The sequence below is a fragment of the Pelobates fuscus genome, chromosome 2, assembly GCF_036172605.1.
Source record: "Pelobates fuscus isolate aPelFus1 chromosome 2, aPelFus1.pri, whole genome shotgun sequence".
Lineage (NCBI taxonomy): Eukaryota > Metazoa > Chordata > Amphibia > Anura > Pelobatidae > Pelobates > Pelobates fuscus.
This window is the reverse complement of record NC_086318.1, coordinates 94,088,077-94,110,055: the sequence shown is the minus strand read 5'-3', so window position 1 is coordinate 94,110,055 and position 21,979 is coordinate 94,088,077. Positions and strand designations below refer to the sequence as shown.

At 42.9% G+C, this 21,979-nt stretch overlaps 1 protein-coding gene across 1 annotated transcript in view; it reads left to right on the top strand.

Moving 5' to 3' along the window:
- The window catches only part of WWTR1 (WW domain containing transcription regulator 1), an 80,044-nt gene that overhangs the window by 45,024 nt on the left and 13,041 nt on the right, over nt 1–21,979 (top strand). Inside the window, exons 2-3 of the mRNA XM_063442470.1 lie at nt 9,061–9,197; nt 20,415–20,623. Coding sequence (XP_063298540.1) covers nt 9,061–9,197; nt 20,415–20,623 — 346 coding nt within the window. The remainder of the gene's footprint in view (nt 1–9,060; nt 9,198–20,414; nt 20,624–21,979) is intronic.

Here is a 21,979-nt window from a genome sequence, read left to right as displayed (position 1 = left end):
GTGCAGGCTTGGCAGTAAAAAAAAAAAAGTTAAACTGGAGAGAAAACTGCAGGGAGAATCTTTGTTGTTTTTTTTTAATACAGGTTGATCGAAAGGGTGATCTAAGGACCTGAACCTGGAATGATATTCTTTTGTACACCCATAACCTCTTTACTTCCTTTAAGGATGAGAATTAGGCAGTTTGTGACAGATTAGACATGTCATCGATCACAACGGAGTTAAAACATTGCAAATCATTGCCTCTGATTTTAGTAGGTCAGGCTCTGCAACATTTTCACTGAGAAGGAAACACAAGGCAGCTGTTTAGAATGCTGTCATTAAAATGGTTTTCTGATGTATGACACAGTACTTAGTCAATGGTCATGTAAATATATTTCACAACTCTGCCTGTTGCATCTGCTAGATATGGGTGTTACTGGGGTTCTGGCACACACCATGCAATCTGTCCAAAGAGTGCAATAAGTGAGTCAAGCCTCATCAGTTGTATTTGGATTATATTTTTTTTATATATCGTTTCCTAGCTTAGCCATGGGTGGTCATGCTTTGAAGAGACTTAGTCATAGGATCTTCTGTCTTTCCTCCCACTTGCAACACTCCCATCTTGGCACCATTGCCTTTATCTAGAGTGGCAACATATTTGCGTATAAAAGACTTTGACTTTTCTCGTCTCCTTCTTTCCTTTCCTTGGGCGATGTGTTAAGACAATGGGGATACATCATTAGTCTGTAGTCACTGTAATGACCCTTTGTGTTCCAGATCATTTTACATATAATTGTGTAGATAAACTTCTCTCTCCAAGTGTTGAAATATCCACCTAATACCACCTGCCACCTCATTTAACATGTAATTATTGCGTATTTAATGACAGGGTTCTCTTAATTTGAAGAAGTTTTGCATTTCTGAATGAGGTCACTAGTTTTACTTACACTAGTACCGCATTTCCTCCTGTAGATTTTTAGTGCACCTTTAAGACTAAGCAGGCGGGTGGCTACAAGCTGTGACAACTAAAAAATATAATCGAATAACAGTTCAAATAAGCTAATACAGTTATATGCATGGATTCACACCAGTGAACTCCGCAATTCTCAGTGAGAGGTATAAAGATCGGAAAGGGTGGACTGGCCAGAGGGGGGGGGCATCATCAGTGATGCTCGCACATCACTGGCGATGCATATATTGGGCAGATCTGAAGGGGTTTGCCTGGCCGGCCCCCAACCTACAGGGCCTTTCAAAGAGTGCTGCTGAAGCTTTTGTAATGATGCACACTCGCTGTGCTGCTCAAGGACAGTTGAGTCCTCTGGTGTCCTCGGATGTGGGACACCAGGAAACTAAATTGGGGTGGTGGGACCTCAAAATCGGGGCAGTCCTGACTATATCGCAACTGTTGCTGCTTTGACTGACTCATGGTTTATTTACAAAACTGTGATTTCTGCAAATTGTAGGCCAACATAGCCATACTCAAGCTCAGCCAATTTTAGCGCAATTACTATGGTTTAATGCACCGAACACTATCATTAAAGTAAAAACCGAAGGGAAAAAAGTTACTTGCGCTCTTCCCAAATCACTATGTATATTTAAACAAATGGAGGTCATTGAGTTACTCCAATGGCCATTAGAGGGAATGCCCACCTGTATATAATGTATATACATGTATATAAAAATACCCCATCTCTGTCTCATTAGAGATATCTTTGCCAGAAGCTCAAGGAAGCAAGTTGAAAGGTTAGTGTAGGACCCACCTTAGAGGTTTGCCTTTACTTGGCAGGTGGGCATTTCCTCTAATGGCCATTGGAGTAACTAAATAACCTCCATCTGTTTAACCCCTTAAGGGCACATGCCATGTGTGACATGTCATGATTCCCTTTTATTCCAGAAGTTTGGTCCTTAAGGGGTTAAATATACATAGGGATTTGGGAAAGAGTGCAGGTAACTTTTTTTCTTTGTTTTTTACTGTATGTATCGGGGCTGATGTGTACTATAGTTGTTGCTGCCGCTCAAGAGTAGTGGGAGTTTGAGCACAGGAATTGTCAGGAGTTCAAATGGAATTCAAATTAAAGGCCATAGTAACTGAACTGGAAACATTCTCTCAGTCAGTTATTATTATTATTTTATTATTTATATAGCGCCATCAGATTCTGTAGCGCTGTACAATGGCTATGCTTCCTGTTCAGATAATTATTTTGAATCCACTCTGTATTCTCACGTGCAAGTGTGTTTCTGTCGGGGGATTTAGTTGTTTGCATCTTTTAAAAGATTCAGGCATTTTAAATAAGTAGAAATGACATGTCCATGGTTCGCTGGGAACACAAGGTAATTTAAGTTTTATAAAGGTAATGCTGTTAATAGCTAACTGAAAAATGGAAGCAACTGTTTTATGTATTCCATAGTGTAGGGTAAACATTTACCAAAAAAAAAACGGAACAAAGTGAAGTTAAAATGCCATTAAACACTTTGTGTTAGCATTTATTTGGGATATGCTCTAATACTAACAAACTAGTATACAACCTCAAACTCTGGCCAATGGCATAACATGCCAGCTCCCAGGGCAAGGCCTAGGTATTGCACCCATTTACCAGGAGTCCCTTAACGGTGCTTCTCCTTCCCTACCCGCCTTGTCTCTGTGATGTGTGTGACACAGTCTATATAGTCCCTACACGTTATTTTAGGCATTGGATTTGTTTTTTTGTTTTTTACATTTCAATAAAGTGAATTTCCAATTTTAGGACAGAATGGCAAATTTAAAAAATCTCAGTTGGCTAAGTTTTTAGTTCAACTATTTTGCCAATTAATTTGAAATGAATTCTGATGTTGCTTGGAATACTTTTATGGCATAACACTGACTCCTTGACAGACTACTTCCACCATCGATACCACTGAAAGATTTTAAGAGCAGACGTTTCAGTTATTGAACCATATTTTCTTTTACTCTTGTAAAAGTAATGAAGAATATAATGACGAGTTGGATATAAAAAGATAATGTTGTTCTGGTTCACATTGATCTGTTATAATAAAGTGACATTAGTATAGCATGGCAACTACAAAATAATTGCAGCTTACTGTACAAAATTCCCAGATTTTACTAGTAACATGACGTAAAGTCATGATTTTATTAAAGACACGGAGGCGAGTATTATGCATAACTCTTTCTTTATTTCCTCAGCAGCAAAGATAGAGGAATATAAATATTGTCAAAAAATGAAAGAAAAACTGTATAGGCATAACGGGTAGCCAATCACATGGTAGAGGAAGTGGCTATATAAGTCCTGTGTCTCCCACAATCCCCCTCTTTCTTGCGAAAACCGAAGACCAGGTAAGAAGAAACGATGTCCCACTTGATCAGCACAGGAAACAGGAACAATGCGACAACATCAAGCTAAAAAAGACAGAGAAATATGGTAATTTCCAGACTCAAAACTGTAGACTTACCAAACAGCATCATAAGGAGTCACAAACAAGAAACCGGGTTTTGAAATACAAAGGATAAATAATTAGTGAACATAAAAGACGTATCAAACCATCCAATCATATAAATAAACATACATAATCAATACATAATCAATACATACCTATTGAACAGGAAAAAATCCGTAGAGTCTCAAGCATCTCGTATCCCCATTCCACACCGGGAGGGCGGGAGGGAATAATACTCGCCTCCGTGTCTTTAATAAAATCATGACTTTACGTCATGTTACTAGTAAAATCTGGGAATTTTATTAAAGACACGGAGGCTCATATTATGCAAGTTCAAAGCTGTGCAACTATTCGAGATGCGATGTGTTCAATAGGTCTGAAATAGAAATCTCTAAAAGTCGATTCTCTGGACCAATCTGCCGCCCGCATGATATCCTCCAGACGACATCCGACCGAGGAGGCTTTAGAAGCCATCGCTCCCCGTACAGAATGGGGCGTAAACACAGAGGTGTCTATACCCGCAGAGGATAATAGTTCACGTATCCAACGTGCCAGGGTAGGTGTAGAAACCGGTCGATAAGGCGACTTGAAAGATATGAACAAATCGTGTAGATCAGCAGAGCGAAGGGAACTCGTGACATCCAGATAAACTCTGAGGCAATCCACCGGGCAGAGCGCCGGACAGCCAGGAAACCTGGGATACGAAAAGGACTTGGATGCAGATTTAGTCCTCCTGGATATATCAAAAGTAACACCTTCTGGGGTGAATGCAATGGCGTCCCAATCCATGGCCCTGACGTCAGAGACCCTCTTGCAAGAGATCAAACAGAGTAACATCACCAACTTGGATGACAGGCGTTTCAAAGACAGCTCCTGATTAGGGTACCATGAGGAGAGGAACTGCAACATCATGTTAACGTCCCAAAAGGCAGAGAAGCGAGGCCGAGGAGGACGAGCAAGGCGGATACCCTTGAGAAGACGACATACAAAAGGATGCCTGCCGACAGGGGAACCATCCAAACCCCTGTGTCCGGCCGAGATAGCCGAGCGGGAGAGGTTAATCGTGCGGTACGCCTTGCCTGAGTCAAACAGGGACGTGAGGAACTCTAGGATCAAAGGCAAAGGGGCAGATACGGGATCCACTGCCCGTTCCAAGCACCAACCAGACCACGATCTCCATGAAGCCCGATAGGCAGTTCGAGTGCCTGGGGCCCAAGCGTTATCGAGGAGTAGGAGAGTTGTCTGCGGAACGCCTGGGACAATCCAAGGTCCCCTGAAAGGAACCATGCTATCAGGGGTAGCTGGCGTTGTAATACTAGTTCGTGTGGGTTCCCATCCGGGTCTAGAAGGAGGTCCTGGAAGATTGGAATCAACCGAGGATAATCGATCGACAACTCCATCAAGCGGGGAAACCATGGTCGAGATCTCCAAAGCGGGGTGATTAGCGCTACACAACAGTCGTGGCGAACCAGTTTCGAGATCGTGCGCGCTATCATGTTGAATGGAGGGAATGCGTATAGCAGGCCCCGTGGCCAGTCTTGAAGGAAGGCATCGGTCGCCACCGCTGCCGGATCCGGCCTCCAGCTGAAGAACTTCGGTAGCTGAGTGTTCAGACGAGATGCGAACAGATCCATCTGGAACTTTCCCCACAACATGTCCAGGCTTCGGAACACCGAAGTGTGTAGACGCCAATCTCCAGAGTCTCTTAAGTGTCTGGAATTCCAATCCGCTCCCGAATTGTCTAGTCCCGGGATGTGTTCCGCTGTCACCGAGACGTTGTTGAAGAGGCAGTATTGCCAGAAGTCTTTCGCCAGAATTGCCAACATCTTGGACTTCGTACCCCCCAGGTGGTTTATGTAGCGGACCGCTGATACGTTGTCCATCTTGAGGAGAACGCAGCAATTCGCCCGTCCTGGGGTAAGGCTGCGGATCGCGAAAGCTCCAGCCAGGAGCTCCAGGCAGTTGATGTGCAACGATTTCTCCACGTCGGACCATCTGCCTCCTGTGGAAACGTCGCCACAACGAGCACCCCAGCCGTGTAAGCTGGCATCTGATTCGATCACCACGTCCGGGATGGAGCCGAAGATGGCTCTCCCATTCCACGCCTCCATGTGTGCTAACCACCACACCAACTCGTCTCTGGACTCTGCGTCCAAGCGTATCCGAGACTCGTAGGAGTGACCTGACCGAAGGTGTGACCCTTTGAGTCGCTGGAGGGCCCGGTAGTGTAGTGGGCCCGGGAAGATCGCCTGAATAGAGGCCGCGAGAAGGCCAATTACTCTCGCCAGCTGTCTGATGGACAAATCTGCGACGCGCAGAGCTCTTCGAATCTCCTTCTGAATGGCTTTCACTTTGGAACCTGGTAGGAACAGGAACTGTTGGACGGAGTCCACTCTGAACCCCAGGAACTCTATGGACTGGGCGGGATCTAGGACCGATTTGTCCCAGTTGATCAGGAAACCCAATTTCTGTAGCAGGGTGGTAGTCCATTCCAGGTGTAGAAGGAGATCCTCCTTCGATTGGGACAAAATCAGAATGTCGTCCAGGTAAACAATGAGGCGAACCCCTCGGGTACGGAGGAACGTCACCACAGGCTTCAGAAGCTTGGTGAAGCACCAGGGGGCCGAAGAGAGACCGAAAGGCAGGCAGGTGAAACGCCAACGCCGCCCGTGCCATGTGAAATGGAGGTAATCTCTGAATTCTAGAGCAATGGGGACCGTGAAGTAAGCGTCCTTCAGGTCTAGTTTGGCAAGCCAGTCCGACTGGCGCAGAAGGTCCCTGAGGCAGTGTATACCTTCCATCTGGAAGTGTTGGTAACGCAGGAAGGCGTTGAGGGGACGAAGATTTATTACAGGGCGAACTCCGCCTCCTTTCTTGGGCACTAGGAACAGATTGCTCGTAAAGCCCTTGGCGGCGAACGGCAGTTCCTCTATAGCGCCCTTGGAGAGCATCTCTCCGACCTCCGCGGAGATCATCTCGTCTTGTTCCCGTGGAAGGGACAGTTCTCTGGGGGAATAAAACTGGACAGGCACTGAAACAAAATCTAGGCGATACCCCTTTACACACTGCAGAACCCAAGCATCCGAGGTGAGCTCCGCCCACTCTCGGTAAAATAAGGCCAGTCTCCCTGCTACCTGAACGGGAGGGAAAGAAAGGGTACTCACCGTAAGGACGTCTGCTGGTGGCACCGCTGCGGGGGTATCTGGAGCCCCAAGCCCGACCTCTGGCTGGGAAGAAAGGAGGGGTTCTTTGGTCTTGAAATCCCCGGGAGGGAAAAAAGGAACCTCTGGTAGCGCGAAATGCGCCTCGGAAACCCCGGCCGGGTGGACGGTTCCTGCTACGCCCGGCCCCTCCAAAAACCTTAGGCGCGAACACACGTTTCATGCTCGCCTGCGCCTTGTCAATCGCCGTGAAGGTCTTGACATACGACCCCATGTCTTTAACGAAGGAGGTACCAAACAGTAAACCCTCTTCAGTCGGGTCAGGCTCCGCCACAGTCATAGTGGCCAGTTTAGGGTCGATTTTTAATAATATCGCCTTACGTCTCTCCGCAGATATCGCCGTATTGGCGTTCCCCAGCAAGCATATGGCCCTTTGGACCCAACCAATGGCCACGTCCACGTCCAAAACTGAATCCCCAGTTTTAGCAGTATCTAGAAGCTCATAGAGCTTCGAGAGGGGCCCCAGTGTGTCCAGGATCTTGTCCTGGCATCCCTTCAGGGAATTGTCAAGGCCCTTTTTGGGCTTCCAGCCCGACTTACCCAGGAACTGGGCAATCTGTGGGTCAATATCTGGTGTTTTACCCGCAGCGCCCGGGAGAGAAGGGCGAGGGCATTCGGCCCGCAGCTTATTGCGGCCTTCTTTGGAAAGGGGTGTGCGGATACGTTTGGCCACATACTGGGCAATATGATCCGGGGGGACCCATTCAGCGGACCGGGGGTGACGTAGGTCGTCTGGGTCGAACAGGGGGTTACCCTGAGGATCAAGAATAGTGTTGTCAACCCCGGAGGGGCCTAAGACTGGACCCCGGGTCTTGGCGGAGGACTCTGATGGGTTAACGCCCGTAAGGGGCAAATCCTCGCCAGACACATCATCATCACCAAAGGAGTCATACTCCATATAGTCGGATTCCTCCTCCACACTCCGGTCGGTATCCGACCCATCATCAAGGGCTCTAGCCCGTTTCCATAATCTAGCCTTTTTAGCCCGGCCAGGGGCTCTTTTGCGCGTGGGGTGCGCGCCATCTGTGACCGCCTCAAGCGTGTCAGTCATGGCAGGTAGAACCTGCATCGAGGAGTGGGAGCCGACGTGTTTGGACTTGGCCTTCGCCTTACGGGCTCCAGGCACAGTCTGAGCAGGGGAGGGGGACCCCACGCCTGTAGGGGCGGGGGAGGCCAGAGTAGGCAAAACCAGGGAGTGCATTGATTGTGAAAAGGAAGTAGTAACAGCTCCCATGGCCGAGGCAATAGCCTTCTGAATGGAGGAGGCCATAGTGGCTTCCAGCATGGCCTGAAATTCTTGGGAGGCCATAGCGCCCTCAGCGCTGTCTGAGTGGAAGTCCCCAGGGGGACCCGCAGGCCCATCCTCCCTATCCTGCATGCTGCAAAGTTGCAGTGGGCAATTAAAGACTGCTAACTGACACTAAGGTGGATGAAGAAGAGCAAAGGGTTGAGTAACCCACAGAAAACGAAACACACAGACCGTCTAGCGTTCCCAGGGGACCCGGCAAAGCAAAGGTGACCGCACGGCAGCACAGGGGAAGGATCGAGGTCCGCCCAAGATGGCCGCCGCACGTGAGGGAAGGCGCACGCGACTGGGCACCCGGCGGGGGAAGGGGCTCGTGCACCCGATCCGCCGAGCCCGCCCGCGAGCGGGGAGGGATGCGTGCGCAGCCGCGGCCGACAACAGAGCGGTTGCGGCAAAAGCACAGAGCCGGGAGTCGTGCGGGAGCACGAGGGGGATAGAAAAAGGCAGGTAACAGAAATCCCCGGGTAGGGGGGGAAAGCACCAAGGGGGATCCAGGGGGAACGCTAGTGGTAACAGGTAACTAAACAACCATAAATAGTATACAATGAAATATCATACAAATAAACGATCATCAAATTTGAGTCAGAGAGAAACAAAAAGTACTTATCTGTCTGAGGAAGCAGCAAAGAAAGAGGGGGATTGTGGGAGACACAGGACTTATATAGCCACTTCCTCTACCATGTGATTGGCTACCCGTTATGCCTATACAGTTTTTCTTTCATTTTTTGACAATATTTATATTCCTCTATCTTTGCTGCTGAGGAAATAAAGAAAGAGTTATGCATAATATGAGCCTCCGTGTCTTTAATAAAATCCTGGTGCAATTACTCTGTTATAAACTGACTTGTCTGTACTTACTTGATTGTTCTACTGGGACAGATTATTACAATTGACCCCAAATCACTGGCTAAGTACATTCGGGCCATTTTCATTTATTTACATATGGGGAAAAGTGCTGTGTTTATTACGCTTGTCAAAGTGCTTGCTGTGTTTATTACGTGTTTGATTATAGATTTTAGCTATTGAATATTAGAGTAGCCTATACCTGCGATTCATGCTTTGTTGATTGGTTTGAAATGTTTAAATATATTTAACTCACAGGTTTTCTTTCTTTGATTACAGCCATATGGAAAAAATCACTACATGGCAAGATCCCAGGAAAACAATGACCCAACCAATGGCTCACCTAAACCACCATCCAGTTACCACATCCACACCAATGAGCCAAAGATCACTGGCAATGTCTCAACCAAACCTGGGTATGTTGGACACACTTTTGTAAGGGATAAATAGTTGGAAACAGTAGTCAACCGTAAGCATTTTCTATCACATGGACAATGGATACTGTGCTTCTTCTCCTGATATGCCTTTTTCATACAAAAACCCCAAAATAGCAACTGACTCTTTCTTTAAAGGGAACCTGTCATCACATATTGACTTTAGCACTTATATAAGAGTTTCAAATTCCATCTATATATTGAGCTGACACTCAATGCCAAGCAGCTGAGAGACAGGGAGAGCAGAAGAGACCTATCACAGGCAGTTTTCCTGCTCTCCACCCATAGCAATCACAGAACATGTGCTGTGGTTGCTATGGTTACTCCCGAGCTGGCACTGTTACTGCTGGCTAGGGAGTATAGGAATGGAGTGGTGTGACATCACTTCATTCAGATGCAGGGATCCTGGCAACAAAGGCAGCGTGTTGGCATCATGGCGGAGGTTTGCCCTGCTCAGGGAAGTGTCCGTCAGCATGGCAAATCAGCAAGGCTGAGGAGGAGAGTAGAAAAACAAAAGTGTAACATCCACCTCTGTAAGGACATCAAGGCAGGGGAGCAGCCAGTTAAGTGATGACAGTTTTCCTTTAATTTTATAGATACATAGAATGTAATGGCAGATAAGAACCATTCGGCTCATCTAGTCTGCCCAATTTTCTAAATATTTCATTAGTCCCTGACCTTATCTTATAGCTAGGATAGCCTTATGCCTATCCCACGCATGCCTAAACTCATTTACTGTGTTAACCTCTACCACTTCAGCTGGAAGGCTATCCCATGCATCCACTACCCTCTCTGTAAAGTAATACTTCCTGATGTTGTTTTTAAACCTTTGCCCCTCTAATTTAAGACTATGTCCTCTTGATGTGGTAGTTCTTCTTCTTTTAAATATAGTTTCCTCCTTTACTATGTTGATTCCCTTTATGTATTTAACTGTTTCTATTATATCCCACCTGTCTCGCCTTTCCTCCAAGCTATACATGTTAAGTTCCTTTAACCTTTCCTTTAACCTTTCCTTGTAAGGTTTATCCTGCAATCCATGAACCAGTTTAATAGCCCTTCTCCGGACTCTCTCTAAAGTATCAATGTCCTTCTGGAGATATGGTCTCCAGTACTGCGTACAATACTCCCAAGTGAGGTCTCACCAGTGTTCTGTACAATGGCATGAGCACTTCCCTCTTTCTACTGCTAAAACCAACCATTTCCTGCTGCTCTAATACATTGTCTGCCTACCTTTAAGTCATCAGAAATAATTACCCCTAAATCCCTTTCCTCAGATGTTGAGGTTAGGACTATATCAAATATTCTGTACTCTGCCCTTAGGTTTTTACATCCAAGATGCATTATCTTGCACTAATCCACATTAAATGTTAGTTGCCACAACTCTGACCATTTTTCTAGTTTACCTAAATCATTTGCCATTTGGCTTATCCCTCCTGGAACATCAACCCTGTTACATATCTTAGAATCATCAGCAAAAAGACACCTTACCATCAAGACCTTCTGCAATATCACTTGTAAAAATATTAAAGATAATGGGTCCAAGTGCAGATCCCTGAGGTACCCCACTGGTAACTAGACCTTGCTTCGAAAATACTCCATTGACTACAACCCTCTGTTGCCTGTCAGTCACTGCCTTACCCATTCTACAATATTGGAATCCAAACTTAAAGTTTGCAGTTTATTGATAAGCCTTCTATGACAACAGTGTTAAAAGCCTTACTGAAATCTAGGTCATTTTATGGTAATAGATGTAAATTAAGATTCACCTATACACGTGTTTGACCAACTGCTGGGCCACCTGCAAAGAGTTTTTTTTTTGTTTTTGTTTTTTAAGAATTCGGTGGCTGGTGCCACACCTGTTCAGTTTCACCGTTTTTTTCATGTGATTTTCTATAAAAATAAATGAATAAAATAAAATTAGAAAGTGGCATTATCATTGCTGTCAATTGAAAACATTTCAAACTAGAAAAAAAATCTATAAAGTGAACTGCTGTTTAAGATCTTTTTGGCCACCTGCTCTTAACCATACGAAAGAATAACTTAACAAGTCTGCGGCTTTCACTCACTTACATCTTTCCAACTTTTAAAAATGTCACATAGTTAACCAAACACAAAGTTGGATTTTCCGACTCCCGGAAAAAAGCCAATATAGACCACGCCAACATTCTAGTAGACTTTTCAAGAAAATAATGAAAAACACAGAGTGAGTGAAACTGTTTTCTTGGCGACCACCCCAGAACCCACTTTGAACCTTTCCATCTTGAAAGAAATGGCAGTCTACACCTATGTCTTTATCCTTCCCAATTTTTTTATTTTTTTTCTAGTCCTGGAAATAAAATGTGTCTTTCTTTTGAAGGCCTGCCATCCCTTTGGCTTGCAGCTTTATGCATCCCTGGGTTTGATGCCGGGTCTGTACATTTAATCAGAAACATGTGTCGCTCTTGCAGGAATACTTATTAAACATGGAAATACAGTGTGCTATTGCAGTCAGTATCTCTGGCTCACTCAATATTTTGGCTTTGTTTGAATATACAAAGCCACTCATAAACATATTTATCTAGATAATCTAAATGTGACTAAGCAGTACCACATCCCAACATGACTGTGAGTGAATGCAACCCTCCAGGGGGGGCAACTTGTTTAATCTTCAGATAGTTTACCTCCAGCCCGCCAAGCATATTCTCCTCCCTTTCTGTTTGTTATTTTCTGTTGTTAGAGATTCACATCTTTTCTTTTCCAAAACAGCGTCTGTTTATTTGAAAGCCCATCTGTTTGCAATGAAGTGTTGGTAATTCTTGAAAGCAACAATGATTCAATCTGAGTGTTTAATGTGCTTAGTACTTTTGGTGCCTTTCAAACCAGGGGTAAAACGGCGGATTAAGTGAAGTTTTTCTTTGAACTGAATTTTTTTTTAGCAGCATTAAAAATGTCTCGTTCCTGGCTCATGAAAAGAGAAGGCTGTCACGGATACAGTCACACGTAAGACCAAACTAAACTAACAGCAAGTCTTTTGGGTATTGGGCTACAGTGTATGATCTATTACACTCTGTCAGGTTTGAGTTCATTTCACTTTTTTGAATATGTTACTGTCAACGTGTTACATGTCTATCAGGCCAATTTATTCTCGTCTTCAATTCCTCTCCTTAAAAAATAAGGGCAAGACAGGTGGTGAACTCTATACATTTACATCTTGAACCATTTTTCTATGGGAATAATACAAGTGCGTGTTATTCTACTGTAACAGATCTCGTTTCACTGTAGTTCACAGAAAATTACCTGGTGAGGCTTATTCACTTATGCAGTCTATAATAGCTTATGTGGAAAAACAAAAAAATCTCCTACTCAGCTTTTTTCAGATGTAGTCTAGGTTTGACATTCATTCATTGCACTGGTTGCTGAATGCACTTACTTGTTTGTTTTAAGCCATAAATGTCATCAAATGGCACTTAGCATGACACTCCACACTGCCTAAAAATATGAATAAAATCTTATTTTTTTTTTCTGTAAATCTCCATGCTTTACAGCATCACTGCAGGACAGGAAGTGGCTCCTCCAAACAGCATGCTCCCATTTGTACTATGATGTTGGGCATATCCCATAAACCCTTGCTCACAGAGAAGTATTTAAATGTATTTAATTGGACTTCGTCTAAATAAGCATTTGATTGGACCATTTTACCGGTGCACGCTCTGAGCGGGGCAGGTTAGAGAGGGAGGGGATTTAAAAGAAGGGAAAAAAAAAGAAATGTAATAACTTTCACTGGAGGGAAACTTAGGGAGCGCACAGAGGGAGGGAAGGGACATTGATGCTTCCCCTTGCAGTAACAAGTGCAAATATCTCTGTATGTGCAGTGTTTCTAGCAGAAATGCTGCACATACAGATTCCTACCACCATGCCCACTTCTAAAAGCAGAAGTGGTAATGGTGTTTGGAGTAACCCATAATGCACTTGGAAGCAATTCCATTCATCACATGTGATGATTAATATGAATTAATAAAGTGACAGAAGTTGTAGCACAGAGTTGTTTGATGTATTAATAGAACAGTGACTGTAGCTCAACGTCTTCAATAAGCTGTGAAGAAGTCTGTCAGTGATGGAGATTAGATGAACAGAGGACACTTCATCCTGTAACAATTAGACAGGGGCAGGGACCTTCCTCTCACTATAACCTACCTATCCAAGGACCAATAAGCATTTAGGTGATTCTTGATCAGACACAATGGGTTCATATGTAACTTCGAAAGAATAAAATAATTTTAATATGTAGATTCAGCACTGACTGTATGGCATCCACAATCCATGTGTGTTATAAGCCCATCTTTTGAAACAAAAAATTGCATTTAGTGCCTGCAAATCGACGAGAAGGCTGCATATGAGGAAATTGTGGAGCGTCGTATTTGGGGATAAAGAGGTTTCATTCACAGACAGCTAGTGATGTCTTATTTGTAGTCTTGAATGATGTATACATTATGTTAATCTCTTTACAGTTCCACTGTGTGATTCTGGACATACTTGGATTCACAATCTGTCTTAAAATGAGTGTTTAGTTTTCTAGAAATATGAAATGCCCCAATATTAGAACTTGATAAATCCTTTTCTAAGAATCAAGCCACCATCTAACTGTACCACCCATAAACGTCACATATACATTCAGAATGTTGCAAGTCAATCTTTCCACAGTAGATATTATATAGACAATATAGAAAGTGAAGATTTCATTTTTGCAGGTGACGGTCCAGGCTGCGGTTTTATTTATATCGTCCTGGATTGCACTAATCACTGCTCGTTGCACCTGCTGCTTCTTTTTGTTGGAAGTGAATGGTCAGGAAACCCCAAACAATGAACAGTTACAGTAATCGGGTCTGAAACTTATAAACACATGGTCCAGACTTTTCCGTATCCTGCTGGCAAGAGGGTGTAACTGTCCTATTGTTTGTAGAGGATGTAACGAAATAGTGGCCATGTCAACTTTGTGGAACACTAGATAAAGGTGGAAAATTCTAACTTTCATTTCCTTAATCCCTAACCCATCATTTCCTTTAATATTTGCCAGTTGAATTAGGAACTATGGCTTAAATTTATGTTCCTAATATATGAAAAAAATGTACATAATTTAAAAGGTTAGTACTTCTTCAGTTATCAGAACCACCACATTTCTTTGGCAGGTAAGGGGAAGCCATTTGCATTGCTCCCTTCACTTCCTGTTTCTCATGATGTTCAGAAAGTACTCTTCAGGACATGTTAATGGGAAGCCATTTCCTCAAGCTTGGAAAGCACAAAACCCTATTTATAGAGTAGTGGGTGGAAACACTGTGGGTGAGAAAAACTGTCAACTTTTCTGCAAATAATGCGAGTTGATCAATGTGTTTAACAAGATTTTATGAAAACAGGAGGTGCACTTACCTGAACATGCAACCTAAAGTGCAGACATTAGGTTGTTAGAGCAGGACCTGCCAAGAATGGGGTACATTGACTAGGGATTGACCGATTATCGGTTTTACCGATATAATCGGCCGATTTTCGGCAATATCGGTATCGGCCAATAGAGATTCCGATATTGCCAATAATACCTCCTAGGACCGCCAGGCTCATTACAAGACCGGCAGTCCTGGGGGGGCCGGCAGCAAGCATTTACTCACCTCCCAGCAGCGCCTCCAGCTTCCCAGTGCAAAGCTTGCGAGACCCGCGGCCGTCAGAGCGTTGCCACGGGTTACCATGGCAGCGCTCCGTGCGGCACGCTTGCTGCGAGACTTACTCTGGGGAGCTGGAGGAGCTGCTGGGAGGTGAGTAAATGCTTGCTGCCGCCCCCCCCCCCCCCCCCCCCACAGCTCAGCCAATGCCACTGGATCACCAACAGAGAGAGTGAGACAGTTAAGAGAGAGTAGTGGGTTAGAGAGAGACAGACAGAGAGAGAAGAGAGACAAAAAGAGAGTTGTACAGACTCAAGACAGAGAAAAGGTTGTAGATAGAGCCAGCCAGGGACTCCATCCCTTACAGTAAGAGTTTTCCTGGCAGGAGGAGGGGACGCAGTAAGGGGAGTGTCATTGGGAAACGGGGGAAACCAGAGTAAGACCATGAGTGTAATCTATACCAAGCTCAACAGGCAGAGACACTGCGGGAGGAGACAGACTGTGAGACAGACACAGGGCAAAGAAAGTGACAGTCCCATGTCAAGAGTCAGACAGTAGACGAGTATTGGAGAGACAGCCAGTAGAGGGTTAGCTAAAGAGACAGCCCCTGGAGCAGTTATTGGAGAGACAGCCCCTGGAGCAGTTATTGGAGAGACAGCCCCTGGAGGAGTATTTGAAGAGACAGTCAGTGGAGCAGTGTTTGGAGAGACAGCCAGTGGAGCAGTGTTTGGAGAGACAGCCAGTGGAGCAGTATTTGGAGAGACAGCCAGTTGAGCAGTATTTGGAGAGACAGCCAGTTGAGCAGTATTTGGAGAGACAGCCAGTGAGCAGTATTTGGAGAGACAGCCAGTTGAGCAGTATTTAGAGAGACAGCCAGTGGAGCAGTATTTGGAGAGACAGCCAGTGGAGCAGTATTTGGAGAGACAGCCAGTGGAGCAGTATTTGGAGAGAATCAGTGGAGCAGTATTTGGAGAGACAGTCAGTGGAGGAGTATTTGAAGAGACAGCCAGTTGAGCAGTATTTGGAGACACAGTCAGTGGAGCAGTATTTGGAGATACAGCCAGTGGAGCAGTGTTTGGAGAGACAGTCAGTGGAGCAGTATTTGGAGAGACAGCCAGTTGAGCAGTATTTGGAGAGACAGTCAGTGGAGCAGTATTTGGAGAGACAGTCAGTGGAGCAGTATTTGGAGAGACAGTCAGCGGAGCAATGTTTGGAGAAACAGTCAGCGGAGCAGTATTTGGAGAGACAGACAGTGAGCAGTATTTGGAGAGACAGCCAGTTGAGCAGTATTTGGAGAGACAGACAGCCACAGCTCAGCCAATGCCACTGGACCACCAGGGACTGCTATATACCCCCTCCCTGGCCAGGTAACAAGCAGGGAGGGGAGACAACAAAAATAATAATAATTAAATATAAAATTAATAAAAAATGCCACCCCCCCCCACACACACACACACACTCCATTATATACACTACACAAACACACTGTGTATATAATGCAGTGTGTTTGTGCAGTGTGCATTATATAAACACACTACACAAACACACACACTTTGCATTTAGTATATACAGCATTCACTTCACGCACACTACCCACACACTCTGCTTTCAGTATATACACACTACACTAACACACACTAGACAAATACACACTGCATCCACTACACACACTAGACAAATACACACTGCATCCACTACACACACTAAACAAATACACATTGCATCCACAACACACACACTGCATCCACAACACACACTTCATCCACAACACACACTGCATCCACAACACACACTGCATCCACAAACACACACACACACACTACAAACACACACACACTACAAACACACACTGCATCCACTACACACACACTACACAAACACACACAGCTCCCCTGTCTAAACACACTGCATCCACTAGCATTTACCTTTAGAAATAGTTTTTATTTTCCAAAATGGTAAATGTACAGACTATCGGCAAATTATATCGGCTATCGGCCTGAAAGTTCACAGAATATTGGTATCGGTATCGGCTCTAAAAAATCAATATCGGTCGATCCCTAACATTGACGTTGTGGCAGGCTTATGCAATGTATGATCATATACTGTAACTAAACCACCTTGATTTTTACTCAGATTAGGTGTTTAAAAAAAAAAAAAAAACTGATAAAATCTGTAAGCTTTGAAGTTTGTATTTAGTGGATAAGTGAGAGCGCTGGATCTTGTGTGTTATCGGCTGCAGCAGCACCCCATTTATGCATGTATGCACCCTATTTTGCAGTACCAGTATACATAAAAGAACTAGTGTTCAGCAAGTGTTAATAAAATAACGAAATACAATAGGGAGCACCAAAGCACAGCAAATATAAAGGCAAAAGGAGCCATGCGTAATTATATACCAGTGTACATGTTAAAAGTTCCAACATTGAAAATGGACACATTATTTAGGGTTCATTTTAATTTTAGGGATGTGAGTGGAAGGTGTGGCCAGGGGTTGGGCTTTTCTGAGAAGTTTTAGGTGTCTTTGCTAGTAATAATTTATGCAACTAAAATGCAATTTAGAACAAGAACAATGCATCTTATTTACTCAATGCGAGTCTTATTGCTGAGGTGTTCTGTTATACACTACAGACATACCGACAAAATGGAGCTCCTAGAAAAGAGGAACATAAGGACAAAACAGAGGGCTTTGAGTCCAAACTATGGACCGGCCTTCCTAATTAGGGACCCCTGGGAAGTATTTAAGACTGTTTTTGGTAATACAGTATAAAAATAGAAAATAGAACAGTATAAATATCGAGATCTGATTGCTAATAATCTATATATACTACATAATACACAAAAAAGAGAGAGTGCAGCTATACTATTGAATAATAGTTATAAAGAGGAAAGGGTTTGAGGGAATTGTATATGGATTATATGTTTCATTTTATATATATATATATATTTATATATTTTTTTTTTTTATTGGTAGTCAAACAACTTATATGATGTTTGCTAATGGTGATGATAAAGAAAATAAACCTAACATTTACTAACATCATTTCTTTCTATTTCCCACTGCTTCCATTACTTCATTCTTGGTAAGTATTGATTAAGGAATTCAATATTGGCTGTTCACCCAATGTATTTGTAACAATCGAAACTGCGTGAATCATAATCAGTGAATGAACACAAGTAACTATTAAATAATATGAAATGATATGAAATTCAAAGTTTGTTATCATTGTCCTTTACTAAATCAAGGAGACACCTCAGTTGAACAATGCACCAACTGTATTACCTGTTCAATGTTAACAGGGTGCGGGTTACTTTTATAGACAGTGTCAGCTAAATTGTTTTACATACTGAGTAAACGGCAAAAATCCATGCTTCATCCTGCCTTGTGTCACCAGTACAGACTAGTCACAGTGTTGTACTGATCCAATAAATGTTTCCTTGGTACATATTTACACCCTTAATGCCAGCTGAGGATAATTAATACATCCCTTTATGGCCACGTTTATTCTATCCACTTTCTTGCTAAAAATCAGGAACTGTGTTTTGCTACGCATGAGCCAAACTCCCTAAGGGTGTCTATGGAATGCGTCTAGCACCTCGTTGAATCCACAGCCATAAGAATTTGCAGTAATTTAGCTAGCAATACAGGTACACTTCAAGGATAAACCATCTATAAAGGATCATTACCAACCAGGTTTGCAAAAATGTTCATCACAACATCCCAATTCCTCTCTGTAGCCATTATCTATCTACACCAGTGATGGATAAAATGGAGTAGGGTGTCAAGTTTATGAATCTTTGGCCTTGATACTGTAAACTACTATCGCAATGTTACTTTGTTATGTTTTTGTATTGCTCTATATATTTGAAAAAAAACAAATAAAACTTTAGAACAATTATTTTGCTGACCGACAAATGCATATAAATTACAAAAAATGGTGACACTTTTTTCTTTTTCTTATTTGTTAAGAAAAAAAGGGCTGTTAAAAAAACAAAAAAAACATACTTTGTTCAGTGGGATCTTACTGTAATGCAAATCTTTCCTTCTTACGCCTGACTCATTATAGTGGACAGTCTTACAAGTTAACAAACGTGTGTTGTAAGGGGGTGGGGGACTCTCCTCAATGAGTTTCTGTAAATGCTGACACAGGCAAAAACTTACGTTAAAAGTAATCTGGTTACTAACCACCTCACTCAGACCATTGCTATCGCAGACGGCTTAGCAGCTAAGAGATCATAACCTTCCTCTTGTGTTTATAACTCCTGGGGTACACAGGTCCTACGGCAAGTTTTAGTATTTCTGGCCCACCACTTTATGATGCAATGTCCATCACTCTCCGCTACAGAACGGACCGAGCGTGATGTAAATTGAATCCAAAAAACTGGATATATTCTAAAGGATTTCTCAAAGTGTTCTGAAAAGTGTCTTCTCGAGGTGCTTCAAAAATCTACTCTAGATCTGTCACCTATCTATGTTGCATACGCATGTTTTTTTCTAATACATTTTCCTTTGGCTAATTGAAAACATTTCAATTGCCCTTTTATTTTTTAGTAGATTTTGCAATCTTTCTGTAGTTCTAATGTAGGTTACTTAATCTCTAAGAGAGACCTTTCAATGAACTCTTCATATGCTGTTATTATTTAAAGGGATTTTTTTTCCACCAGGCTGTAGTTTAAATATCTGGACACTCCCTTAGATAAGGTTTCAAGTACAAATTTAAAGCACTGGCAAAAATGTGATCGGGGTTATATGCGTCTGGAGTCGGTTGATTGGGGACAAACAAAGACTGTAATGCAGGGATGTCGAACATGCGGCCCCCCAGATGTTGCTGAACTACAACTCCCATGATTCTTTCAATGAAACAGATAGCCAGGGAATCATGGGAGTTGTAGTTCAGCAACATCTGGGGGGCCGCATGTTCGACATCCCTGCTGTAATGGTTATCTGTTAGTTTAACTAAAACGTAATGTTACCATTGCACCTCATATTGCTTTGTTTATAATAGGTAGCGCTGTATTCAAATTTGTTTACATTGATGCAATGATTTGAGCATTGTTCATCTTCTTTATGTATAAACTTCTTTTTTTATTGTCAATGTTTTTTTTTTATTATTATTTTGATTTCTGTGCGCCTTTTTTACTGCAAATGACGTTTGAGGGAAAACATGCTTGTGCTACTGGTAATTGTATTACTGTAGTCTCTAAAAAATGTGAAATAACATTTAAATCTTAGAAAAATTAATTGTAAATGTTTTATAGCAAATATAGTAATGCCAAAACACATAAACCTGTTGCTCTAAGCACCATAACCACTATAGTGCGCTGTAGTGGTTATGATGCCGGAGTCCCATGCACCAATCCCATGGTATGGGGTCAAACTCTTTGTGAACACTTGAAAACATACCTGTATCTCAACAAATGCCCCCCTTCCATCTAGTCCAATATAGCTAAAACTAATGAGAACCTCTGCTTTAGCTGTATCAACCTTGTGTGTCTCTCTCTTTCCATCTAAATATAGATGTTTATTCCATAATGGATTTCTCCCAAACTAACAAAATATGTCTTCTCACAGTGATGAATCATCAGCATCAACAGCAACAGATGACTCCCAGCCCAGCCATATCCCAACAGACTCACCCCAGCCAGAACCATCAAGCAGGCCTGATCAGCTTACCCAACGCCATTACTACCCAACAGCAACAGCAGCAAAAACTCAGACTCCAGAGAATCCAGATGGAGAGAGAACGGATCCGAATGCGCCAGGAAGAATTGTTGCGACAGGTAGTTAGCACTGATTTACATGACATATTACGTGTTAACCTTTCTAAAGTAATCATCACAATAGTATGAGACTTTTTTCCATTCAAACAAACAAGCTCATGCATTCCCCAAAAATGGCCTTAATTTCAAACCTAACTAAAGAAAGAGAACCTGAGCAATATGATTGCTAAGTGCCAACTAGTGGCTAAATAACTAGTGCATTCTCTGACGTTATAGGATTTTTTTAGGCCTAAAGTTAGATTACATTGTTGGTAAAAAAAAAAAAAGGAAAATGTTGTTTTCATTACACATAAAACATTGAAACCTTGTTTCGAACAAAAAGTAAATTTGAGAATGGAACAAAACTGGAAAAAGCCCACAGAATCTGTGTGTTTTCTCCTCTACACTTGTATGTATAGCAATAAAGGCAACTATATCTGATTGGATCCTGGATATTTAAAACACAATGGCATATACACACACAGATATACACACTGACACAAATATGTGCACACACTCAGATACACGCAGACACACAGGTACACATGTAGGGGTGTATTGGTGTGCGGGGTTGGCATTGGAATGCTGGGATATATGCATTGCCACATACATACAGATGCACACTTACACAAACACTGAGATACACACAGGAACACAGACACACATGCATATATATATGTGTGTGTGTAAGTGTGTATGTATGCGTGTGGCAATGCATTCATCCCAGCATTGCAATGCCATCACTGCACACAAATATGCTATATATATATATATACATACACAAATATATATATATATATATACATACACGCTCAGAAACACTCACACACGCAGGTACACAAACACATATATATATATATATATATATGTGTGTGTGTAAGTGTGTATCTATGCGTGTGGCAATGCATTCATCCCAGCATTCCAATGCCATCACTGCACACAAATATGCTAACACTGCACATAAATACACTACTGTGTTCCAACAACATTGCACACAAACACATTACTGCATGTGTGTCTGTGTTCCTGTGTGTATATACATACACGCTCAGAAACACACACACACGCAGGTACACATACACATTGGCACACAAGTACACATACACCGATACACATAAACTGATACACATAAACATAGATGTACATACACACACACATATAGCCAGATACATACACAGCCAGATACACACACACAAAGCCAGATACACACTGACAAAAACACAGCCAGATACGCACACGCAGCCAAATTCACACACCACAGCCAGATACACACACAGCCAGGCACACACACACACGCAGCTAGATACACACACGCAGCCAGATACACACACGCACACACAGAGTCAACTACATACACACAGAACCAGATAAACACAA